The 27,041-nt window shown below is 35.4% G+C and overlaps 1 protein-coding gene across 2 annotated transcripts in view; it reads left to right on the top strand.

Annotated features, from left to right (window-relative positions):
• SLC30A9 (solute carrier family 30 member 9) overlaps nt 1-27,041 on the top strand; it is a 73,302-nt gene that overhangs the window by 35,568 nt on the left and 10,693 nt on the right. For both annotated transcript variants that reach the window (XM_036852605.1, XM_036852604.1), the window contains exons 7-15: nt 268-326; nt 3,956-4,023; nt 6,332-6,434; nt 14,337-14,392; nt 16,723-16,858; nt 18,509-18,548; nt 19,710-19,781; nt 20,383-20,490; nt 22,778-22,943. In XM_036852605.1, coding sequence (XP_036708500.1) covers nt 268-326; nt 3,956-4,023; nt 6,332-6,434; nt 14,337-14,392; nt 16,723-16,858; nt 18,509-18,548; nt 19,710-19,781; nt 20,383-20,490; nt 22,778-22,943 — 808 coding nt within the window. The remainder of the gene's footprint in view (nt 1-267; nt 327-3,955; nt 4,024-6,331; nt 6,435-14,336; nt 14,393-16,722; nt 16,859-18,508; nt 18,549-19,709; nt 19,782-20,382; nt 20,491-22,777; nt 22,944-27,041) is intronic.

Genomic DNA, 27,041 nt, shown 5'->3' with positions numbered 1-27,041 from the left:
TGTGGTTTTGATTTGCATTTCTCTGATGATTAGTGATACGAGCATCTTTTCATATGCCTGTTGGCCATCTGTGTATCATCTTTGGAGAAAAGTATTCAAATCCTTTGCCTATTTTTTAATCAAGTTGCAAATTCACATTTCTTCTAATAGCATATTTTTGTTGGTAGCTAGCTAGTAGAAAATGATTTAACATAGTCTTATTAATCTAAAGTGTGACTGATAAGAATATGTATGACCTAAATGTATTGTGTAATTCTTTTCTTATAGGGCTATTTAGAAACCAAAAAGTATTGAGAGAATATAGAGAGTTTCTGGGAAATACCAAGGTAAGGATATCTTTCTGTTAATGTTATGTGTGTATGTGTTGCACAGCAAATCCTAGTATCAGTCCATGGTGAAAATCTAGCATGTCTGTGATCCTATACCAAGATTTTCTTAAGTAGATTGTAATCTACTGAATTACAATCTCTTTGCTTCTGTCTGTTTTTCTTAAAATTACAAAAATTGGGACATAAGTTCTCTTTAAAAGTAATTTTTTTTTTTTTTTTTTTTTTTTTTAATTTGTTTATTTATTTATTTATGGCTGTGTTGGGTCTTCGTTTCTGTGCGAGGGCTTTCTCTAGTTGTGGCAAGCGGGGGCCACTCTTCATCGCGGTGCGCGGGCCTCTCACCGTCGCGGCCTCTCCCGTTGCGGAGCACAGGCTCCAGACGCGCATGCTCAGTAATTGTGGCTCACGGGCCCAGCCGCTCGGCGGCATGTGGGATCTTCCCAGACCAGGGCTCGAACCCGTGTCCCCTGCATTGGCAGGCAGATTCTCAACCACTGCGCCACCAGGGAAGCCCCATAAGTTCTCTTTAAATTCATAACTGTGTTATAAACCATAAGCATATAGATATAGATGATTTATTTTGTTAGATTTTTAGCAAGATTTAGCTCTTGTATACACCTTTAATTTCCTTTATTCTTTTTCCTTCTACTCTTAACCTTGTTTAACATTCAAAGTGCTAATCCTCTGCTTGTACCCAGGAAGCTCAGCCCTTAGAGGAGAAAATTGCACAGCCATTTTGATGATTTTTTTTCTTTATTATATGAGTGTACAAAATCAGTGGACACTCAATATTTGTCAGTCTTACTAAACTTCCATAGTACGTTCACTCTCCCATTCTGTGAGATACTTATTGCATACCTTTTCCTCTCTTCCCAAACTTCCTACAGACTCACTTTCCCTCTTCAGCTGATGACCTTGTTTTATATTTCATTGAAAAAATAGATCTAATCTGATAGAAGTACCTTATCTTTCTATTAGCAGGTTTCCTACCTTATTGACAAGTGTGCCAGAATAACTCTGTTTTCGTTCCTATCAGAAGGAAATTAATATTGGGACCAGTATAGAAAGTTTACCTTTACTGTCCCACTTCTTTATTTATTTTTTTTTTTAACTAGATTGCCTGTTCATTATTAAAGGATATATGATTCAGGAACAGCCAGATGGAAGAGGTGCAGGAGGCAAGGCATGTGGGAAGGGGCTCAGAACTTCCATGCTCTCTGGGCAGCCACTCTCCCTGAATCTCCACACATTCACCAAACCCCGTCCTTTCAGGGTTTTATGGAGGCTTCGTTACATAAGCATGATTGATTAAACCACTGGCCATTGGAGGCTGAACTCAATCTCCAGCCTCTTTCCCAGCACTGGAGGTTGGAAAGTTATAACCCTGTAATTACATGGTTGGCTCCTCTGGTGACCAACCCCAAATCTTACTTTCTTTTTTTTTTTGTTTTTTTTAACTAATTTTTATTGGAGTATAGTTGCTTTACAATGTTTTGTTAGTTTCTGCTGTACAGCAAAGTGAATCAGCTATACCTAGACAAATATCCCCTCTTTTTTGGATTTCCTTCCCATTTAGGTCACCACAGAGCACTGAGTAGAGTTCTCTGTGCTATACAGTAGGTTCTCACTAGTTATTTATTGATATTTTATACATAGTAGTGTATATATGTCAATCACAATCTTCCAATTCATCCCCCCCACCCCCCTTCCCTGCTTGGTGTCCATACGTTTGTTCTCTACGTCTGTGTCTCTATTTTTGCTTTGCAAATAAGTTCATCTGTATCATTTTCCTAGATTCTACATATAAGCGATACTATACAATATTTGTTTTTCTCTTTCTGACTTACTTCACCCTGTATGACAGTCTCTGGGCCCATCCACGTCTCTGCAAATGGCACGATTTCATTCCTTTTTATGGCTGAGTAATATTCCATTCTATATATATACCACATCTTTTTTATCCATTCCTCTGTTGATAGACGTTTAGGTTGCTTCCATGTCCTGGCTATTGTAAATAGTGCTGCAATGAACATTGGGGTGCATGTATCTTTTTGAATTATGGTTCTCTCTGCGTTTATGCCCAGGAGTAGGATTGCTGGGTATATGGTAGTTCTATTTTTAATTTTTAAAAATTATTTATTTATTTATTTATTTATGGCTGCGTTGGGTCCTTGTTGCTGTGCACGGGCTTTCTTTAGTTTTGGGGGCTACTCTTCGTTTTGGTGCACGGGCTTCTCATTGCAGTGGCTTCTCTTGTTGTGGAACACAGGCGATGTGCAGGCTTCAGTAGTTGCAGCATGTGGGGTCAGGAGTTGTGGTTCGTGGGCTCTAGAGCGCAGGCTCAGTAGTTGTGGTGCATAGGCTTAGTTGCTCCACGGCATGCGGGATCTTCCCAGATCAGGACTCGGACCCTTGTCCCCTGCATTGGCAGGTGGATTCTTAACCACTGTGCAAACAGGGAAGTCACCAGCCTTGTTTTTGTCCATTCTTCACAGGAAACTTACTTCTGTTTCAGAATCTTTGAGTGTGTTGTATACTCTGCCTAAACCATTTTTCTTCCAAATTTTTCATGGTTGCCTCCTTCTCATCATTGAACTTCTTTCCCTCACTATTCTAACTAAAATAACTCTCTCCATCATACCCCCCCAACACTATTCTCTCAGTCTCTGTTTTAGTTTCTTTATTATATTTATCACTATCAGATATGACGGACTTATTCTCTATCTTCCTATACTAGGCAGTGAGATCTATGAAGGCAGGGACTCTGTTTTGTTTACTGTTGTGCCCCAGCATCTAGAACTGTGCCAGGCATATAGTACTTGTACAATAAATATTTCTTGAATAAATTACATAAGGCAGAATATATGACGTGCTTCAAGAGAAACGTAAAGTACAATAATAAATGTGTAATAGAGTGAGTGTTGTCTGTGGGGGACCAAGGAAGGCTTTACGTAGAAAGGTGACACTTGGCCAGATATACAAGAAGATGAGTAAAGCTTGCCCAGGTTGCGGTGGAAGATGATAGCATTCCAAGGAGAGGAAAGAGCAGGAGGAGAAACACAGAAAGTATAAATTCAAGGAACAGCAGAACATTTGACTGAAGAAAAATATTTTCCCTGAATATGTTCTTGTTTGATTTCCTTTTGTTTTGGTGTGTTTTGAAATTAAACACATTGTTATCACTTGATGTCTTTGGTCTTTAGAGAACAGTCATGAGTTAAATTAGAGCAACAAACTTTTTGGCTTTGGCTGTTCCTTGTACTATAAGTTAAAAAGTTGCTCAAGAAATGGGAAAATTTTAGAGTATTTCAGTGCAGTACATTTTTATCACTTTACTTCTGGTTTTTATGTAACCAACTCAGAATTTTTCCTGAAGTAGGCAGGAAATGATTTACAAGGAAATAAACAATTAATGTTCTGCAAAAGGACCCACATGTACTTTCAATTTCCGTCTTCTCACATCTTAAACAGGAAATTCTAGAGAAAAAGAATTAAATAAGTAAATCTAGTTGTTTAGAGGCGTTGATAAAGGAGGTATTTTCTGGTGTGTCAAGAGTCACTTATTAGCGTCATAATGCTTCTCTGGGAAATGTTAGAGATTTTTTGTTTTTGTTTTTGTCTTATAGCCACGCTCTAGACCGACATCAGTTTTTTTTAAGGGGCCAGGAAAGGTGGTGATGGTTGCCATTTGCATGTAAGTACTGAAATATAAGCCTTTTAAAATAGAAATATTTTTAATGTATATATCCTTGAATGTATAAATTTATTACTTGGTATCTAGATAAAGATAACGGTGCCATCTGAAAATTTTTCTCTCATTTTCACTGGCATTTATAGAAGTCTTTTTTAAAAAGTTGAATTGGCCAAGGTTATTTTTAGAGTAACTAAAGCAACCTGGGTTATAACTACTGGAGAGTACCTGCGCTTTTATTTTTCTCCCACTTAACCTTGGTAGAACATAATTAATGCTTTTGCCTCTTTCTTTTTTCCTCTTTCTTCTTTTTTTTTTTTTTTTAACTTTTTGTTTTATATTGGAGTATAGGCAGTTAACAATGTTGTGATGGTTTCAGGTGCACAGCAAAGGGACTCAGCCATACATATACATGTATCCATTCTCCCCCCATCTCCCCTCCCATCCAGGCTGCCACATAACACTGAGCAGAGTTCCCTGTGCTATACAGTAGGTTATTCATTTTAAATATAGCAGTGTGTACTTCTCTGTCTTCTTGATTCCTATTATTCTGCCTACCTTTTATGATTTTACTGAATAATCTAATTTAGGATGTTTAAGAGCATTAATTCCGTAATTCATTAGTTTGTTCTTTTATTTCTAAAATACATGTGTTACATGTGTCAGGAATTTTGATATGGTCTGGAAATGTAAAGGTAAAATACATAATTCTTATCTTCAAGGATTGGAGGGACACTAGACTAGAAGAAGTCATTTGTAATAATACAGAAAAGATAGTGGTAGTAGGGATGGAGAGTCACGGTTAGTTTCAAAAAGTATTTAGGTGGTCTGGTTAGCGATGGTGCCCAGGCTTCTGGTGTGGACAATTGGATAGATATTGCACCATCACTGAGAGCAGGAACGCTGGAAGGAGGGGGCAGGGTGGGAGCAAAGGAAATAATGAGTTCCTTTTTGAGTTTGAGTTATTTATAGGGCACCCAAGGGGAGTTGGTCAGCAGAATTAATTCTTTTCATCAATAAAACAGGATTAACAATGAAAGCTTTTTACATTGGAGGAATGTATGTAATGTATATAAACTGCTTAGCATAGCACCTATTACATAATTGTACTTAATAATTATTATTGTTAGTATATATGGCTCTGAAGCTCAGGAGGGAGATCTGGATTAGAGATATAGAATCAAGAGTTATTAGTATATAGATGATAATTAAAGCCATAGGAGTAGTTAATATCACCTGGAGAATGTGTATGCAGTGTATGAGGAAGGAAAAGCTCTTCAGAAAAAACCTTGAAGAACGCTAACATTTAAGAAACGGGTAGAAGGAAAAGAGCCTGCAGAAGAGACTGAGGAAGAGTAAAGAGAAAGGTAGGAAGAAAACCAGGAGTATTGTGGAAATCAAGGAAGACAGTGTTTTCAGAAAATAGTGGCAAATGCTTCTGTGAGATTAAGGAGAATATTAAAATGTTTTCAGGAATTTAATAGCAAGAAACAGTTGATATATTGATAAAAACAATCTTATGAGGTGTTAGTGGCAGAAGCCGCTGTTTAGTGGATTGAAGACTGAGTGCAAAGTGAGGAAAACTGAGACAGCAAGAGTGGATATAATTCTTTCAAGAAATTATTTGAAATGGAGGAGAGGAGAAAAGGGTAGCTGGAAGGGGATGTACAGTTTCCTCATTTATAAAATGAGGATGTAGTAACTACTACAATGTTAGCATTTGTATAACAGAGTTATAATAAAACATGGTAAGTGACTGTAGTATAGTGCCTGAGATAAATTATACTGGTTATTACTGTTGGAATCTGAGCACAGCTGGCTTCCTCAGAGCTAACCATGTTTATTTTAGCATGTATGGCCTTCTCATATGACACAGACTATTTGGTCTAGTTTTGTCTTCACCTCTGGCATCTGCCTAATTAAATAAACGGACCTTCACCAACGTCTTCCCTTTGACACTGGCCTACTGAACAATACCAAGTGCACATAAGACACATAATTTCCTTTCTGATTCCATTTTGTTCATATGTAGAACACCCTCTTTTCTCATCTTTTCAAAACGTACTTAAGTAATTTGCTTGCACGTATCATGCCTCTTTCATTTAAATATTTAATGAAACCATAATCTGTATTCTTCAAATTTGTACTCCTGTTGCCTAAAACATAGTAAATCTTAAAGGCTAGGGATTCTTTCTAATGTACTTTGAACAGAATCTAGTGTGTGTGTGTGTGTGTGTGTATAAATTAAGTAAGCTTTTGATGGGAATTTTTATTTAAACCTATGCTAAGTTATTTTCTCTTTCTCTCCTAGCAATGGATTAAACTGTTTCTTCAAATTTCTTGCCTGGATTTATACGGGTTCAGCAAGTATGTTCTCAGAAGCTATACACTCTTTATCTGATACTTGTAATCAGGTAAGGGGTAAAAGCTTCTTTCTTATTAAAGTAATATTTTTTTTAAGGCTTTAGTCTAAAAGTTGACATATTTAAAAACGGAATGATTCCTATAGTTGGGTTGTAGAAGAAAATGAAAGTTGTTTTACTTTTGAATGATGATGTACATAGAGATATGACATAGTATTTGAAAGCAGGTTGTTACGCTTTAAAAACTTTTAATAATCAAATATGAAGTGTAAGATTATCAGTCACAGAGACTATTGTAGAAGAGATTCTTATATTAGGTAGAAATGTAGTCTGTGAATATGAGTTCTTAAAACTGTAAGAGCCGGTGGATTTAAGTGTTTTGAATAAAGATATAAAATAGTCACATGTGATTGATGAATTATAATGATTTTCACCTTAGACTAGTATTTTGATTTTGAATACTACAAATCTAAGCCTTTTTTAAGAACACAACATTTCTACTTGTATATCATTTCACACTTTAAAGAATGTGGCCTGTTACAGAGAAAACCTTTTTAGTATTTATTTATTTATTTATTTATACTCCCGTTATGTAAGAACAGATTTGGGAGAACTTACAATAAAAGACACAGATATAATAAAAATATTTAAGACAAAGTTAAAAATAATAATAAAATGGTAAGAAGCAGGGAGAGCAATCTTTTTAAAATTAAACCTGAGAACTCATGTAACTCACTGTCAAATGGATTAAAACGTTTTGTAAAAGTAAGGAAAGAATACAGGCATTTGCTATTAGTACTAACAATCATTCTCTTGAAGTAAATTTTTATACTCAGTAAATATTTAATAACTACTATTATATAATATTTTGCCTGTTGAGTAGGGGGAGAGGAGGGTGGGAGAGATATGACACACAGTACCTATTTTGTTGAAAGCTTATGTGAACATAAGAAAATTAAAATGTGAAAATATTTGTACATTTGGCCAAGGAGATACGTACATATTATTAATTTTAGTATTAGTCGTTGTTTAAAACATTGAAGACAATTTTTTTTTAACTAATTTATTTTATTTTTGGCTGCGTTGGGTCTTTGTTGCTGCCCATGGGCTTTCTCTAGTTGTGGAGAGTGGGGGCTACTCTTCGCTGTGGTGCACGGGCTTCTCATTTGCAGTGGCTTCTCTTTTGGCACTAGGTGCACAGGCTTCAGTAGTTGTGGCAGACGGGCTTAGTTGCTCCGCGGCATTTGGAATCTTCCTGGACCAGGGCTTGTACCCGTGTCCCCTGCATTGGCAGGCGGATTCTTAACCACTGCGCCACCAGGGAAGCCCTGAAGACAATTTTTAAGTGTCTATACTCTGAAATACTATTTAGGGATTTAAAAGCATGTGGTAGATAGCTATGTACTGATCTGGAATAATAACCATGATATGAATTAAAAAATCAAGTTGCAAAACATTATGTACAGAACTTATGTTTCTAGCCATGATGGACTAATGGGGATTGGACTTAGTCTTTTGCTATAAACAGCTAAAAAACTAGACAAAATATATTAAACAATATTTTCAAACATTGGACAATAGCAATGCAAGACCATGATCCCTGAGGAAGGGGAACAGGTGAACTGAACTCTGATTTCTCTGGTGTTTTGCTTGGAGGCGCATTTGGGATAGTGGAACAGGGTGGGATACCCATCATTGAGTTGAGAAGGTAGAAATTAGGGTTAATGAGTCTGAAGTGGCTAGAAATTACAAGGCTACAGAAGTCTACATAGGGTTTTCCTTGAGTTGAATCTTTGCTGAGTGTTAGATTACACATGTGTAGGGTAAAGCTCCATGAGACCAGGCAAAGAACCAGCAGGGAGCGTTAAGCTGAGTAATTCCTCGAGTTCACAAAGGGCTTGGATTAATTAAGTTCTGACGTTCTGAGATAGAGAGTCCTGATTGATTACCCAGGCCAATAGAAGGCTCAGACCTTAGTAGTAGGGCTAAATTATCTTAGTTGTAAAGACTATTCTAGAACAGGGGTCCCCAACCCCTGGACCGTGGACCAGTACCGATCCTCGGCCTGTTAGGAACCGGTCCACACAGCAGGAGGTGAGCAGCGAGCGAGCAAAGCTTCACCTGCCGTTCCCCATCGCTCGCATCACCGCCTGAACCATCCTCCTCACCCCCCACCCTCCACCGCCCCGTCTGTGGAAAAATTGTCTTCCACGAAACTGGTCCCTGGTGCCAAAAAGGTTGGCAACTGCTGTCCTAGAACCTTTCTAACAAAGCTCTAAGGGATCACACTGATTTACAAGTAATTTAATTACCTGTGAGAACAAAGCCCCACATGCTATTATAAGGAAGACAAAATCCAGACACACAGTATAACATTCACAATGTCAGCATCTAATAAAAAATTTATTAGACAACCATGAAGCAGAAAATCTGACTCACAACCAGGAGAAAAATTCGCCAGTAGAAAGACTCAATTGACATATGATAGAATTAGCAGGAAAGGATAAGTGGCTTTTATAACTACATTCATGTATTGAAAAGAAAATATGAACATCATGAAAAGAGAAATGGAAATACAAAGAAGAACCAAATGGAACTTTTAGAGCTGAAAAATATATCCGATGTGAAAAATCCACTATATAGAATTAACAGCAGATTAGACGTCGTGGAAAAAATGATCAGTGAGTTCAAATATGTGACAGTAGAAAACATTCATACTAAAACTAGAGTGAAAAGAGACTAAAAAAGATGAAGGGAGCCTTAGACCTGTGGGACATTATCAAGAGAATTCTATCAAACATTTAAGGGAAAAATAATACCAGTAGTACACAGACTTTCAAATATAGAGTAGAAAGAAACACTTTTCAACTCCTCTAGTAAGGCTAGCATAACCCTGATACCAAAAGCTTAAAGTTATTCCAAGAAAAAAAAATACAAACCAGTATCTCTCATGAACATAGATGTAAAAATCCTTAAGATATAATCAAATTGAATCTAGCAGTACACAAAAATGATAATACATCATAATCAAGTGAGTATTATTCCAAGAAGCAAGGTTAGTTTAACATTCAAAATCAGTAGAAGGTTAATATACAAAAATCAGTTGCAGGGGCTTCCCTGGTGGCACAGTGGTTAAGAATCCACCTGCCAATGCAGGAGACACGAGTCCGAGCCCTGGTCCGGGAAGATCCCACATGCCACGGAGCAACTAAGCCCGTGCGCCACAACTACTGAGCCTGCGCTCTAGAGCCCGCGAGCCACAGCTACTGAGGCCCGCTCGCCTAGAGCCTGTGCTCCGCAACAAGAGAAGCCACCACGATGAGAAGCCGGCGCACCGCGATGAAGAGTAGCCCCCGCTCGCTGCAACTAGAGAAAGCCGCGCACAGCAACAAAGACCCAACGCAGCCAAAAATAAATAAATAAATAATTTTTTAAAAAAATCAATTGCATTTCTACTATCAGGAAACAAATGGAGAATGAAATTTTTAATAAATTCCATTTACGATATTAAATCCTTAGGAGTAAATTTAACAAAAAATGTGTAAGACTTTAACACTGAAATCTTAAAATGTAACTAGGGGAAATTAAAGATGACCTAAGGAAATGGAGAGAGATACCATGATCATGGATTTGATAACTGTGTTAATATGTCAGATTTCCCTAAATTAATCCATAGATTTCATATAATCCAGCAGATTCTTTTGTAGAAATTCACAAACTGATTAAATTCTAAAATTTATATGGAGGGACTTCCCTGGCGGTCCAGTGGTTAAGACTCCACTCTTCCACTGCAGAGGGTGTGGGTTTGATCCCTGGTTGGGGAACTAAAATCCTGCATGCCGCATGGCGTGGCCAAAAAAATAATAATAATAAAGAAATAAAATTTATATGGAAATGTAAAGAACCTGGAATATTCAAAGCAATCTAAAAAAAAAATGAAAGAAATTTGGAGGACTTTAAGACTTATTTCAGAGCACAGTAATTAAGACAGTTCAGTATTGGCACAAGGACTGACAGACCAGTGGAACAGAATAGAGGGTCCAGCAACAGACCCTCAGTTACATAGTCAGTTGATTTTTGACAAAGCCACCAAAGCAATTCAGTGAAGAAAAGAAACTCTTCAACAAACGGTATGGGAAAGATTGGATATCCACATGGATAAAAAAAACGAAGGACCTTGATTCCCACTCATGCCGTGTACAAATTTAAGGTGGGTCATAGACCCAAATGTACAAGCTAAAACTATGAAAATACTAGAAGGAAACGTAGGAGAATATCTTCTAAGCCTTTGGGTAGGCAGAGGTTTCTTAAACAGAACACAGAAACAAAACCATAAAATAAAAAAATTTACAAATTAAACTTCATCAAAATTAAATACTCTTACTTATTAAAGGACACTTTTTTTTTTTGGGCTGCATTGGGTCTTTGTTGCTGCACATGGGCTTCCTCTAGTTGCAGCGAGCAGGGACTACTCTTCGTTGCAGTGCACGGGCTTCTCATTGCAGTGGCTTCTCATTGCGGAGCACAGGCTCTAGGTGCGCAGGCTTCAGTAGTTGCAGCAGGCGAGCTCAGTTGTTGCGGCATGCAGGCCCTAGAGCGCGTGGGCTTCAGTAGTTGCAGTGCATGGGCCCAGTAGTTGGGGCACATGGGCTCAGTAGTCGTGGCTCCCGGGCTCTAGAGCGCAGGCCCAGTAGTTGTGGCGCATGGGCTTAGTTGCTCCACGGCATGTGGGATCTTCCCGGACCAGGGATTGAACCTGTGTCCCCTGCGTTGGCAGGTGGACTCTTATTTATTTATTTAATTAGTTTATTTATGGCTGTGTTGGGTCTTTGTTGCTGCACACGGGCTTTCTTTAGTTGTGGCAAACGGGGGCTACTCTTCGTTGTAGTGCCAGGGCTTCTCATTGCGGTGGCTTCTCTTGTTGCGGAGCATGGGCTCTAAGCACATGGGCTTCAGTAGTTGTGGCACATGGGCTCAGTAGTTGTGGCTCGCAGGCTCTAGAGCGCAGGCTCTAGTAGTTGTGGCGTGTGGGCTTAGTTGCTCCGCAGCATGTGGGATCTTCTCAGACCAGGGCTCAAACCCGTGTCCCCTGCATTGGCAGATGGATTCTTAAGCACTGTGCCACCAGGGAAGTCCCTGAAGGATACTTTTAAGGCAATAAATAAGCAAGCTGCTCATAAGGAGACAATATTCACAAAGCATATAATCTGACAAAGGACTGGTATCCAGGATAAATAAAGAACTTGTATAACTCAATATTAAAAAGACAGTCCAATTTGTTTAAGAAGCTGAAGACTTGAAAAGGTCCTTCACAATGATACCTGAATGTGGTTGATGGACACACAAAAAGGTGCTCAACACTATTAATCATCAGGAAATGTATATTGTAACCCCAACAAGACATCTCTATACGTCCACTATTATGGCTAAAATTTAAGAGCCTGACAATCAAATATTGATGAAGATGTAAAGCACCCAGACTTTTTAGACATTGCTGGTGGAGTATAAAATGTTACAGCCACTCTTAAATTTGTCAGTTTCTTGTAAACATATGCCTACTGTTTGACTTAGCAATTCCACTCCTAAGTATTTACCCAAGAGTAATGGGAACAAATGTCCACAAAGACTTGTATAAGAATGTTTCTAGCACCATAAAGGTGCTATAGTGGGCAAAAAACTGGAATCAACCCAAATGTCCATCAACAGTGGGATAAACAAGTTGTTGTATAGTCATACAATAGAATATTATCTAGAAATAAAAAGAAATATTTATCCGTAAGTAGCATATATGCATCTCTAACAGTATGTTGAATAAAAGAAGGCAAATACAAAAGAGTAGTTGCTGTGTGATTCCATTTATATTAAGTTCTAGAATAGAACTTCGGCTTTAATCTTTGGGGGAGAACAGTAATTAAGACAGTGTGGTATTGGCACAAAGACTGACAGACCAGTGGAACAGAATAGAGGGTCCAACAACAGACCCCTTTTTTTAATAAGAAGAACTAATAAATAATGGCCCATATTCAACTTATGAAACATTTGATATCGCACACTTCATTGCACAGCCAACCTGAATATTAAGTATTTTAAAAATAATTGAACACTCATTGACTATTATGTAAATATTATAAACACAGATGCATATATATAGTGTGAATTGATAATGAATATTTCAGTTTTAATATACAGATTTTAAAATTATATGTTCTTAATTTACTCTCATTCTCTTAGTTTAATTCACTGAAAAGCCATCATCTATGTTTTAGGTAGTTTTGACTCTCTTTTCCTTTGGAATCCAGTAGAAAAAAAACTTGTAACATTCTGTGTATTTAGGATTGGATTTCCGATATCAAAACTTAAAAGTCAGTATATATTTGTTTTAGCCTTTATATTTTTTTGGCCATGCCGCAAGGCATGTATCTTAGTTCTCTGACCAGGGGTCGAACCCGCGCCCCCTGCACTGGAAGTGCGGCGTCTTAACCACTGGACCGCCAGGGAAGTCCCTGAATGGACTAGCCATTTGCAAGGCGGTATAATCCCCATATATTTTACAAGAGGGAATGTTTCTATAAATGCCCGGTAACCTACAGAGAAACTTCATCCATGAAGAATTTGGTAATCTTGAAGCCTTGCCTATTTGATTATTTGATACCATACTGAAAAAATGCAAAAACCCCAGCTTAGTCGAAAAAAATCACATAGGGTATTCACTCAGGCTTTGTATTTTTATTAAATAAATAATTCTAATAAGGTAATCTTTTTCAGATTTCTAAATTTACATCAAATTAAGAGAAAGGATACTAAGTGCAAGCATAATATTGAGCGGTACCGGTGGATAACTCTTTTTAACAAAAGATACAATCAAAAAAACAAACAGAAATAAAAGAAAGGAAGAAAAGGTGAAGGCAAGGGAGGAAGGAAGGAGAGAAAGGTAGTAACCAGGATTAAAGACTTGCATTTTTGTTATATTTATATTTACTTTAGACTTTTTTTCCCTAGAGAAATAAAATTTTAGTTATAACTAGTCCTCCATCTTTATTTCTTCCTCCCATACCCCAGATAGTCACTGCTATATATACATTGATGTGTATACTTCATGCGCATGGTTTTGCAGTTTTACTAGAAATGTAAATGTATCATGTCCATATACAGTTTGTACTCACTTTTACTGTCTTTGGGACTTCCCTGGTGGTCCAGTGGTTGAGACTTCGCCTTCCAATGCAGGTGGTGCGGGTTCGGTCCCTGGTCGGGAAACTAAGATCCCACATGCCTTGCAGCCAAAAAACCAAAACATAAAACAGAAGCAATAGTGTAACAAATTCAATAAAGACTTAAAAAAAAAATGGTCCACATCAAAAAAAAACAAAACAAAAAACTTTCACTGTCTTTTATTTGTGCAGCTATACAAGTTATTCTTCCTGTAAAAAATCAGATATTACACACCACCCTAAACCTACTTCTCTCCTCAGAGGTATAAACAGAGTTAAGTGTGAGTTCTTTCAGACCTTTTCCTGTGCTTTACATTATATGTCGTTTACAAAAACTACAAAACATAAGTTCTTTTGTATTGTACATACCATTCCTAAACTTGCTTTTTTCCCATCCACTGAATGGTATGTCTAGGAGCTTTCACCATGTCAGTACAGAGAGCTCTATCCCCTTTTACACTGCTGTAGAAGTAATTTATGGTTTGGTTATACCATGATTTATTTTGCCACTCCCCATTGAAGGAGTTTTAGGTTGCTTTCACATTTTACGTCATTATTCAGTGTTGTTTTGAACCCCTTTCGGTTCATCTTTATTTCTCTATGGTAAGTATTGGAAACAAGAATTGCTGGGCTATTGGACATACACATGTTAAGTACTTCTTTGTCATTGTCAGGTTGTGCCCTCCAGACTGGCTTATTATATTCCCTATCTTGCTAATGATTATTTACCTTCTTTTCTCCATAGGCCTTACTAGCATTGGGCATCAGTAAGTCTGTTCAAACACCAGATCCTACTCATCCGTAAGGACGTTGTCTTTATTTTGTTTTCATTTGTTTTGGCAGCAAGTTGTTGAATTATAGAAATCTCTTGTAGTTTATCGACCTGCAGTTTTGTGTTAAAGATTTGGTCATTTCTTCTGCTGTTGTATCTAAAATGCAGGACTCAACCTCTGTGTCAAAGTAAATTCAAGATATAATTTGAAAATGGGGTTCAAATTATTTTTATGCTTTGTAACATAGGAAAGAGATCTTGTCCTCTTTGTATTTGATAGTTAATAACAAAGCACATGTTTTGATCTTAGAGTTCTGTTTTATTTGGTCAAAGGAGATATATATATTTCACATTTGGACTAATAGGCCACTCAATCTAAAATTTTAGTGATAATTTCTATTAAATTCATGCTTAATGTATTTTAATCTCCCTGTTGTGATTTGGAAATAGGATTCTATTAATATTTCAAAATTACTTATTTGTAAAATGAGTATGCTCTTTAGGATACATTATTTTGAATTATATTAGTTATTTGATACAAAGACTTTTTTTCTGTTGCTTCTACTAACATAACCAGGTAAAATTTTTGAATTCCACGTGTATTATTTTTTTTTAACAAGCTTCAGTAGTAGAATTTGAGCAGTCAGATTTGCCTTAAGGCAAAAAAAATACACTTTTATTTCCATAAAGGAATCTGTCTCTGTGCTTTATATAAATGCCTTTCTTCACTTGAAAGCCAGGCACTCCTGTTTTCTTATAAATAATATCATATTATTGAATATCCTATAACTATCAGTAAGCTTGTACAGAGAACAGCTAGCTTTCTAGTCTGCTAATTACAGATGATTATAGTATTTTACTATGTCAAGAAAAAAAATTTTTCCTGACCAGTTTTATATGCCAGAAATTTAAAAACAGGGTAAAATTTAAAAGTTTTAGGTTGTAAAGATTTCTTCTTGAGATATTTTCAACAGTCTACTTTAGTGCTGCCCAATAGAATTTTCTACAATAATAGAAATAGTTATTTATATCTGTTCAGTGTGATAGTCACTAGCTGCATGTGGCTGTTGAGCACTTGAAATGTGGCTAGTGCGACTGAAGAACTGTATTAAAATTTTATCTAGTTTTAATTAATTTAAATTTAAATAGTCTTATGTAGCTAGCGACTTACATTGGACAGTGCAGATCTACATAGTTAAAAATTTTAATAAGAATCTTCAAATTCCTTGAAAACACATAAAATGAAAGTAATGCCATTTAATTTAGGTCTTAATTTACCTTAAATAAATAAATAAATAAATAAATAAATAAATCTCCTTTCTTACTTTGGGGGGGAACTTTAGAAGAATATAAATTGTTCTAAATCAAGCTGATAGAACACCGTCACATCTATAAACTGATAATTTCCTATGGCAAGATTACATATTTGCAAAAAGAATTCAAAAAGTAATTTTAATTCAGAACTCTTGTTTAAATTTGCATCTGCTAGAAGGGTGCCATAGAGTTTGGGTTTGGGAGTAAATTTCCCAGACAATATTTTTATTAATGAATGATTCTTTTCCTCTTGTAGTATCCCATATTTTTAAATTTCTTATTACTCAGTATTTTATTGATACATACAGTAATACAGGATAATGCACACATTGACCAAAAGACTTTAAAAAAAACCTGAGATTTAACAAAAAAAAATTACCATAAAAACACCCAGAAAACTGAAGCTCTTAGTCTTTTAATGATAGTAATTAGTGGCGCTTCCCTGGCGGTCCAGTGGTTAAGACTCTGCACTTCCGCTGCATGGGGTGTGGGTTCGATCCCTGGTCCGGGAACTAAGGTCCCACATGCTTGTCCGTGCAGCCAAAAAAAAAGATAGTAGTTAGTTACCGTGTGTTACGCTATACAGACCCAGCAAAAAGTATCTAGCATCAAATTATAAGTAATATAAATTATAGAAGAAGACAAATATTCAATTAGAAGCTGCATTACAAGGAAATATAAATGTTACCATCTTCATTAAACATCTGAATGCATTTAAAAAATAAACTTTACCTGCATTTGTGGTACATAAGAGTAAAGTTGCTCTAGTAAATCAAAGCAAATTATATGAAAGAGGGATTAGAAAATACCTGAATAAATCATATTCACTCTCTTTTTATATAGTTTCAAAGATCTTGCAGTTTTTTCCACTTTATATATTGATTTTCTGATTAGATTTGAGTTTGGCACTTACATTTTACTTGAATATAAAATCATAACATCATGATGTTGTAAGAAGTTTTTTTTTTTTCATTGACCTATTAAACATTTTGAGAGGAAATCATTTGTATTTCTTGTAAACTATATTATCTTTTTTATTTTTCAGGTATGGATTTTCAAATATGCGCTATATTGCTTCACTAATTAGTGGTGTTGGTATTTTCATGATGGGTGCAGGATTATCTTGGTACCATGGAGTCATGGGATTGCTTAATCCTCAACCAATAGAATCTCTTCTATGGGTAATCTTCTCCCCTCCTCCCCCCTCAGTTTCGAAGTAATATGAAACAGTGATTAAGTACAGTAGAATGCCTTTGTCATGTTGATGTTAAAGAATGGGACTAAATATACCTTCTTGACTGTAACATAGGGTTATGTGTCTGTAGTTGTGTTTTTTAGAATGGGACTGGACATGACCTCTAAATCCATATGATTCAATGATGTTGAGCAAGAGTATCTCTGTAGGTACAGTTGTTAAACACTTCGTCCTTGGTTAAACTTTTGGGCAATTCTGTTAATTTCTGCTGTTACTTTTGAAAAGCAAAAAGACCTCTGTTCACTTTTAGTCCCAAGAATAAATGTCCTATCAGTAGTTAAAATAACCATTCCTTTGTAACAGTCATATGTTAGAATTTTATTTAAAGTTAAACCTTCTCCTTTCCCTCATTCTGGTAGGAAGCCTACATTGAGAGAATGGGAGTGTGGTTCCCTTCTGTATTTTTTCACTTAAGGGCTTCTCTTCTTCTCTCGTACTCCATAGGTTGCCTCTGGCAGCACTGAAGGTAGAGATAGGGGGCAGAAAGGTACTACTTTACTGGCACCAACGTCATTTTGCACTGGTTTCCACTGGCCTTTGTAGATACTTAAAGCTGTCTTCTTTTCCTCTCATGGGAACTTCTTGGAGATTACTCTGCTTGGCAGCTCTGATTGTAGCTCCCTTGACAAGTGCAAATTGGGCATGTGGCACCCCTGTCAGCTTCTGTATCTCACGGTGTAGTTCCAGACTATTTTTGCTGATGTTGCCAGTAAGATTCAGTGGAAAGAGCCTAGAATTGAGTTAGGAAAACCTGTATTCTAGTTCTTATTCCAATACCATTTCTATTTACTCAAGCAAACCACACAGCCTTGAAAGTCTCAATTTCCTTAACAGAATTAGAAGAGTGTTGGACTGGGTTCAAAATTTTTAAACCTCTGTTTCAGGGAAGCCTAGGGTTCTGAAAAGGTAATATTGAAAATTCTACAGATGTTCGATTTGAATTTCATTTAAAATTTTAAAAAATTTGTGTTAATTCTTTCTATATATCTTGGATTAAAACTATTCTTGGTATCTTTATCTAATTCAAGAGTGTCTGGGATTGTAAGGAAAGTGGTGTTATCTTCCTCCCCCAAATTGTTTACCTCTTATAACTGCTTATCTTTCTGAATGAGGGCTGAGGAAGGATTCTCTTGGTGCTGGGCAAACAAACAAAATCAAAAGTTTCTGGGTATGGTTGTGTATCTTACTGCATCTGGTATCCACAACCCTAGATTTCAAATGCTTGTGTTCATTTTGAAGTTCAAATTTTTTTTTCTACTAATTAAGTAATTCTTTTATATCATGAATTTAACTTTAGTCATGGTATATAACATTCTACACTGGGGGGTGTGTGTGTGTGTGTGTGTATTTTTCAAGTATTAAAAAATGAGATGGCCATCAAATTTTTAACTTTTAATTGTTTCTTCTTATGAAGATACCATCTATTTCATTGTCCTCATTTGAGCTGTTTCCCATCAAAATCCTTATCTGGCTAGAATTTGAATTTATGTTTCCATCGTAAACATTAAGTTTATGCATGAACTATTGTAGTTCTTTAGTGAGATATCAACTTATGCTTTATTTTTATATTTCCTAGGCATATTGTATTTTAGCAGGATCATTAGTATCTGAAGGAGGTATGTATTGTCACAGAATCTTTTTATTCTTAATTTAGTAATATATATTCAGCAGTCTATTTTTATAGATTGCTAAGTTCTCTTGATTAAAGAAAGCTGTGGAAATAGGAATATAAGTTTTATCTTCTTTGAGGGAAGAAATTCTTTGTATAATGTACTATGGTTGTTCCTATAAGATGGGACAAGTTTGGAAAAGCTTTTTATTTTGTTCTTGAGTATCATATCATTTGAAATGGAGTATAAAAACATAACTAACTATATACTGAGTTTTTTTTTTTTTTGGAAAGTAAAAAACATTTTTATTTTTTTATACAGCAGGTTCTTATTAGTTATCTATTTTATACATATTAGTGTATATATGTCAATCCCAATCTCCCAATTCATCACACCACCACCCCACCCCCTGCTTCCCCGCCTTGGTGTCCATACGTTTGTTCTCTACATCTGTCTCTCTATTTCTGCCTTGCAAACCTGTTCATCTGTACCATTTTTCTAGATTCCACATGTATGCATTAATAAACAATATTTTTCTCTTTCTGACTTAACTTCACTCTGTATGACAGTCTCTAGGTTCATGGAGTATAAAAATATAACTAACTATATACTGAGTTTTTGAAAATCAGGTTTTAGTAACGTTTATCAGGGAGGACTGTCTTTTTGCAGTACAAATATTTTAATGTTTCTGAAAGTTTCAGCTATAGCAGTATTATGACAGAGAAGTGCTAATATCATGTATGAAACCGCCTAATTCACTGCTGTACTCATAGTATGTTTACTTCTAAAACATTGTCATTTTCTATGCATCATCCTTTCATCTTCGGCAGTCTTATAAAATGGTGATAGCACCACCTGCCTCAGAAGGTTGGGAGAATCAAAGTGATTATGCCTAGTGTGGTGCCTGCCAGCTAGTAGCTGTCTAATAAATTAAGGCTGTTGTGGTGGTAATGATATTTAAATTATTGTGGTTTAGAAATATGGGATTCATTATATCATAATGATTAATTGGGGTCTTGATAATGACTGGTTTAATATAGAACTTTTCCTTATTGACAGCCCTTAGCATTAAAGTGTTGTGCCTATTTATTTATCTTTTGAGATTCCATCTTTAAAGTTTGGAGGCATGAAGTTTCTTCCTTGCTGATATGAATGCTTTTCTTTCAGCAACACTTCTTGTTGCTGTAAATGAGCTTCGTAGGAGTGCTCGGGCCAAAGGAATGTCACTTTACAAGTATGGTATGTATTTTAGAAACCTAGGTGTATTATTTCATCTTCTTTATTTCCTTAAAATTGCCTAGTGCTATTATTGCTTTGTTCCATATAGATGTGTACAAAATATATCTCAGTGTCTTCCCTGTGTGGCTCTTACTTATATATCAGCTCTTTTAAAAAGAGAAATGTAGTGTAATTTGAACAGCAGTACTTTATATTTGGATTTAACGTATGTGAACTACAGTATTTCTGTGTATGCTTATATAACTTGAGAAAGTAATTTGACTTTAAATATCAGTTATTGTTAACATTTAAACCAAGAAATTATATTTATATTGAACAGGGTTTTAAAAATCAGGATCTCATACATTTTTTAATCTTAATTTTTTTTTTTTTTTTTTTGGCTGCACTGCACGGCTTGAGGCGTCTCAGTTCCCTGACCGGGGATTGAACCCTAGTCACAGCAGTGAGAGCCTGTAATCCTAACCACTAGGCCACTAGGGAACTCCTTCTTAATTTTAATTTTAATTAAATTAAATTAATGGATACTTATTAAAATGTTATCTGATAGTATCAAATTAAGATTTCAAAAGTTTCTTTTCTTGTCTCTACCCCAATGATTAAGTAATGGAAAGTCGTGATCCTAGTACAAATGTTATATTATTGGAGGATACTGCAGCAGTGTTGGGAGTGACAATAGCAGCCACTTGTATGGGCCTTACTTCTATAACAGGTAAATATTTCTCAAATTACAGGTGCTTTATTTGTGCTACTAAAATAATTATCTAATATGTGGGAATTTTCCTTTATATCATTGAATAATTTTAAACCAATAGATTGTTAAATTTGAATTTCATACTAACCATTTACTTGTGTAAGACAAATAAGATGGTAAAAGTGTTCAGATTTTTGAATTAGAATTTTCTCTTAGTTAGAAATAAAGAAGGCTGCTAATAGAGCATTTCTGTAATGCTCTAAGCCTTTCCAGCTGTGACTTAATAAGTTACACAACTACACAGAGCTTTAAGTTCTTTACCTATAAAGATATTAATAATATTTGTCCTAGTGACCTTACAGGTTTAAGATAATATATGAGAGAGAACTTTAATAAACTCTAAAGTTCAAAATAAATATACATTGTAGCTCATGTCCGTTTGTCTTTTTCTACTATTGGTACCAATAGTAACTGCTGTTGCTTTCCTGTTTCCTTGATTCTTTAGTTGCTTCCATCCTCATTTTGGTAGCAAAATAAATGTTTTGAAGGCCAACACAGCACAGGCGGATAAGAAGACAAAAACCATTTTATTTTTATTTTCTAAAACAAAGGAACCATTTAGTATGAAAAGACTCAATTTCTGAGGTTGGAATTCTCTTGAAATAGTACTACCGTTCTTACCTGTTTGTCCTAGTGTATTTTAAATAATTTTAGGTGATGAGCTTCCACAGTTCTGCAGTATTTCTTAAAATAGCCTGAAATATGAATAGGTCTTTCTCATTTTGAATGTATATTTTAAGACTAAACCAGCATTCTCTGATGTTCACTGTGATCCAAAATATTTCTAATTGTTTTGATCGTTTTTCTGGTTGACCTTACCATTTTAGATATTTTTTTAGACCTAAATTATTACTTAGCAAAATTTTAGGCTTAAGGAAAGTGTGACTTGATAGGTAAGTTGACTTTTAATAGACTATTTTTTTTTACATAGTGTTATAAACCAGTCAAATCAAACTTATAAAAAGTTTTGTTTCAAGAAAGTTTCACATTAATTTTTATTTAATTATTTAAATTGTCATTTAAATTAAATAACATGCCAAAAAATAAATAAAATATTTTCCAGCTAATAATTCTGTGATTTCTGTAGGATTATTAATAGATGTATATTTAAAAATAAAAATAATTAATTAAATTTGGATTTCTAAAGGGCAGTATTTGATTTTGAACTCTATAATTACAAATTTCCTAGTGGATTATGTTTTACAAGTGGATATATTTTTACACTTTAGTAGTACAAAATAAGTCATTCAGTTTTTAGTGTTATATTTTGACTAAATGTTAATAAAACTAATGTAAATTGAGATTTTTTTTAGTAAAACAAATGTATATTTTATCAAGCATTAAGAGAGTTAAATTTAATATTGACATTTTATCTCTGGAATAAAAAGACTTTATAAAAGCCTTGTGTGTAAAATTTATTATAAAGATTTAAAGTATAATATTTATGTCTGTTATATAAATATTAACCTATGCATTCATAGATAATAAATCAACCCTTCTCATTGGTTCTGGAAGAGAATAAAGCCCTAATAACCTAAGGCAAACTTTAGAATCAGAATCATCTGGCAGGATTGGGAAGGCACAGAATGCTAGACCCACACCCACCCCCACCCCCAATCCCCAGATTTCTGATGTAGAGGGTCTTGAGCGACGCCCGAGAGTTTGCATTACTGCCATGTTCTTGAGTGATGCTGATGCTGCTGGTCAAAGGACTGCACTTCGAGAACCACTGCTCTGAGGCAGCCATCAGAGGCAAGGAACTAACTTCCTTTTTTTTTTTTTTTTTTTAAATCTAGACTGGTGCTAGCTACGTATCATTCTCGGTTGAATGAGATAAGAGCGCCTCATATAATTTTTTGTATGGCTTAGTTCTTCCACAGAATCTTCGTAAGAAGAAGACACAAAAATGGTTATTTCTTTTAGCTTTTGATTTTACAATTATTTTGTCAACTTGGGATAGGAAAAGTGCTACTGATATATCAAAAAGAAATGGACTCTTTATTGTATTATTAGTATGTCTCTAATTTGAAAATGCTCTGAACCCTCACCCATGTGACCAGGTGCAAGAAACAGATCATAAGTAATTAAACTGCATAGAATAGTAAAACTATTAGGAGAAAGTCATTAAAGAATTAGAAATGAATTTCCAGTCCCTTGATTTACTAATTCTGGTTCTTTGCTCACTAAAGCTCATTGAAATAATAGAAAATGTTAATTTACTGACTTCTTTTGTGCTTTTATTTAGGCAATCCACTGTATGACAGCCTAGGTTCTTTGGGTGTGGGCACCTTATTAGGTGTGGTCTCAGCATTCCTCATCTACACTAACACAGAAGCACTCTTAGGGCGATCCATCCAGCCAGAACAAGTACAACGGCTTACTGAACTCCTGGAGAACGACCCATCAGTAAGGTCAGCTTATTCCAGTGATGCTGTTAAGGTTTACAAAAACGTATTAAGAAATAGAAATGCTTGTTTTGTAAATACTTCCAGAAGAGGTTTTGAATTCCTAGCCTTTAGAACTTTTTAATCTTATTACTTTGCAGTATTGCAACCTTACAAGAAAGCAAGTGAAAGCATGTAAGAAACTCCCTAAGTTTCCTTTCAAATTCTGTATATCTTTAATTTTTAGAATAAGAAACAGTTAGATGATGTGATGGGAACAGAAGTTTGCAAAGTATTTGCCTCTTTAACGAGGAACCACTTATATGAAACCTTCATATTTATATTTGCCTTATATTTGTATTATAATTACAAATGAATATATTAAACTTAAGATTTTTATTCATGGGGATATGATTACCAAATTGAATGTAATTTATACTTTTTTGAAAATGGACTTCTTGTTTTAGATTATATTAAATGTTTTTTCCATATAATTTTTGTTTTTAAATGATATAAAAATAAAGAATTGAAGACTTAAGAGGTAATCAGAAGAGATGCAGAGTTCTAACAGGACTTTTTAGTGAACTTCAGCAGCAACATAGTTTCAGAATGAAGGGGAAGGAACAGTCCTTTAAAATCCTGCTTTTGGGGACTTCCCTGGCCGTCCAGTGGTTAAGACTTCACCCTGGTTGGGGAGCTAAGATCCCACATGCCTCGCAGCCAAAAAACCAAAACATAAAACAGAGCAGTATTGTAACAAATTCAATAAAGACATTAAAAATGGTCCACATCCAAAAAAAAGAAAAAAAATCCTGATTTTCTACTACTTACCTACAAACGCATATATTAAACTTTAAAATAAGAATGTATTTTTCCTAATTAAAATCTTTAAGTTAAATCTTTTAAGAATGACCCTAGGACTTCCCTGGTGGCACAGTGGTTAAGAATCCGCCTGCCAATGCAGGGGACACGGGTTCGAGGCCTGGTCCAGGAAGATCCCACATGCCACGGAGCAGCTAAGCCCGTGAGCCACAACTACTGAGCCCACGTGCCACAACTACTGAAGCCCATGCGCCTAGAGCCCGTGCTCTGCAACAAGAGAAGCCACCGCAATGGGAAGCACGCACACTGCAACAAAGAGTAGCCCCCGCTCACCACAACTAGAGAAAGTCTGTGTGCAGCAAGGAAGACCCAACACAGCCAAAAATAAATAAATAAACTAATTAATTAAAAAAAAAAAAAAAAGAATGACCTCTATATCTTCGTCAGTAGAACAAATGAGTATGTGAGTAGTAGATTTATATTCTAAGCTCTATCTGTTTACTCTTAAGAAGTAGTTACCTACCGGATCAAGATTAGAAGTTGAGCATTCTTAGAATCAGTATTAGGCTTAGTAACTTAATGTGAGATAATCCATATTAATATCCTTCCCTTGTGATGTCTTTGTCTGATTTTGTTATCAAGGTAATACTGACCTTATAGAATGAATTGGGAAATGTTTCCTCCTCTTCTTTTTTTTTAGAAGAGTTTATAAAGAATTGTTATTATTTCTTCTTTAAATGTTTGGTAGAATTCAGCAGTGATGCCATCTGGGCATGGGCTTTTGTGCATGGTTAGTTTTTTGATTACTCATTCTATCTCTTGTTATTAGTTTATTCAGATTATCTATTTCTTCTTGTGTCAGTTTCAGTAGTTTGTGTCTTTCTAGAAATTTGTCCATTACTTCTAAGTTATCTAATTTGTTGGTATACAGCTGTTCCTAGTATTCCTTTGTAATCCTTTAGGTTTGGTAGTAATGTCTCCTCTTTCATTTCTGATTGTGGTAATTTGAGTGTTCTTTCTTTTTTCTCTTGGTCAGTCCAGCTAAAGATTTGTCAATTTTCTTGGTCTTTTCAGAGAACTAGCTTTTGGTTTAATTGATTTTCTTTGTTTTTCTCTTCTCTGTTTCATGAGTTCCTGCTCTAATCTGTATTATTTCCTTCCTTCTGCTTGCTTTAGGTTTAGTTTGCTCTTTTTCCAGTGTCTTAAGATGGTAGGTTAAGTTTTTTATTTGATATCCATCTTCTTTTTTAATACAGGCTTTTACATTTATAAATATCCTTCTAAGCCCTGCTTTCACTGCATCCTGTAAATTTTAGTATGTTGTGTCTTCATTTTCATTCACTTCAAAATATTTTTTAATTTCACTTTAGATTTCTTCTTTGGCCATTGGTTAATTAGGGGTGTGTTGTTTAATTTCCACATATTTGTGAGTTTCTCAAATGTCTTTGTTACTTCTTATTTCATTCCATTGTGGTTGCCGAACATTCTTTTTATTATTTCTGTCATTTTAAATTTACTGAGGTTTGTTTTATGGCCTAGCATATGATCTATCTTGGATAATGTTCCATGTGTACTTGAGAATAATGTATATTCTTCTGTTGTATGGAGCATTGTGTCTGTTACATTTTATAGTGCTCACGTTTTCTAGTTCTTGTTGATCTTCTTGCCTAGTTGTTCTATCCATTATTGAAAGTAGGATGTTGAAGTCTCCTGCTGTTATTGTTGAATTGCCTATTTCTCCTTTCATTTCTGTCAGTTTTTGCTTCATGTATTTTGGTACCCATTTGCTAGGTATATGTGTGTTTATAATTTTGCATATATTGTTTATAATTAAAGTCTAAAAAAAGAACTGTAAATGGAAAGACTCACTGTGGCAAATTTGAAATTTTCTGGAATAGTGACGATCTGTAGATTAAATTGTTGGAAAAAATGTTAGTATTCCAGAAAGTTCATACAGTTTTTTAATCAGTATATTAGTTATCTATATTGCTCTGTGACAAATTACCCCAAAACTTCGTGATTTAAAACAACATTTATTACCTTACAGCCTCTGTGGGTCAGGAATCTGGGCACGGTTTACCTAGGTCTCTACCTTAGGGTTTCTCATAGACTGCAGCCAAGGTGTTGGCTGGGACTATAGTCATCTCCTGGGGAAGGATCAGCTTCTAAGCTTTCTCATGTAATTATCAACAGGATTTAGTTCCTTGCCATGTGGGACTGTCCAACATGGTAGCTTGCTTAATCAAAGTATGCAGATTGAGAAGACAATAGATGTTGAGTGTGAACACGATAAAAGTCACAGGTTCGTCATCTAATCTTGGAAATGACATCTCATCACTTTGCCATGTTCTGTTGGTTAGAAGCAAATCACTAAGTCTAGCCCGCAGCTGAAGGAGAGAGGGTTGCACAAGGGCCTGAACACAGAAGGGGGTTGGGGGGGATCATTGGGAACCATGATAGAAGCTGCCTATCACAGTTTTCTGTCTGCAGTTAGTTATGTGTAAGAACATAAGGAAGAAGTATATCAGAACATTTTTATTAACGGCTAATTAAGTATTTGTCAAATAATGAGTATTTAAAATCTTTTGTTAAGACTGAGTTAGATATGCTTTTTTTTTTTTTTTAATCGCTTTTTTTTAAATGAGTAAATTATATAACCTCTTACCAATCTGAACAAGTTCTATTTCAATCTGGGCATACATAACTTTATAAATATAAAATCATTAATTCTTATTTTCATCCATACTTCTTTATTCATATAGATAAAGAATTTTAGACTCAGTATTTAGTAACTTGCTTAAGATCTCTCAGAAATTAGAGTCAGATGTTTTAAGAGTACTTGGAGTCTCACTTAGGCTTGTTTTCCTGGTAGGATATCTCTATGTCCTCAGAATTCAGAGTGTTTTTAATTTTCTTATGTATCCTCTAAAGAAAAGATATTATAATGGTTACTCTAGAAAGAAAGGAATTTCTCAATAGTTTTCTGGAGAAAATTGATTCCTGAGGATTAGGGCAGGAGGTATTGAAAAGCAATTATGCTTGAGCATCTGCTTCCTTTTCTGGCAGGCAGAATGGTATAATGGAAAGACCACTAGGTTTGGGTATCTAAAGATCTGGGGGTGAGTCCTGGCTCTCCTGTTGCCTAGATGAGTTACCTTAGGCAGGTCACTTATGCCCCTCTGGGACTGTTTTATCTGTAAAGTAAAGATGCCATCTTAATCTACTTCATGAATGTCATTGATTACATGCCTGCTGTGTAATTGGTAGCATATTAAACATTTTATATATGTTGGTTCATTATTC

Source organism: Balaenoptera musculus, chromosome 5, assembly GCF_009873245.2.
Source record: "Balaenoptera musculus isolate JJ_BM4_2016_0621 chromosome 5, mBalMus1.pri.v3, whole genome shotgun sequence".
NCBI lineage: Eukaryota > Metazoa > Chordata > Mammalia > Artiodactyla > Balaenopteridae > Balaenoptera > Balaenoptera musculus.
Note: the sequence above shows the minus strand (reverse complement) of the source record. Positions and strands in the feature narration are given on the sequence as shown.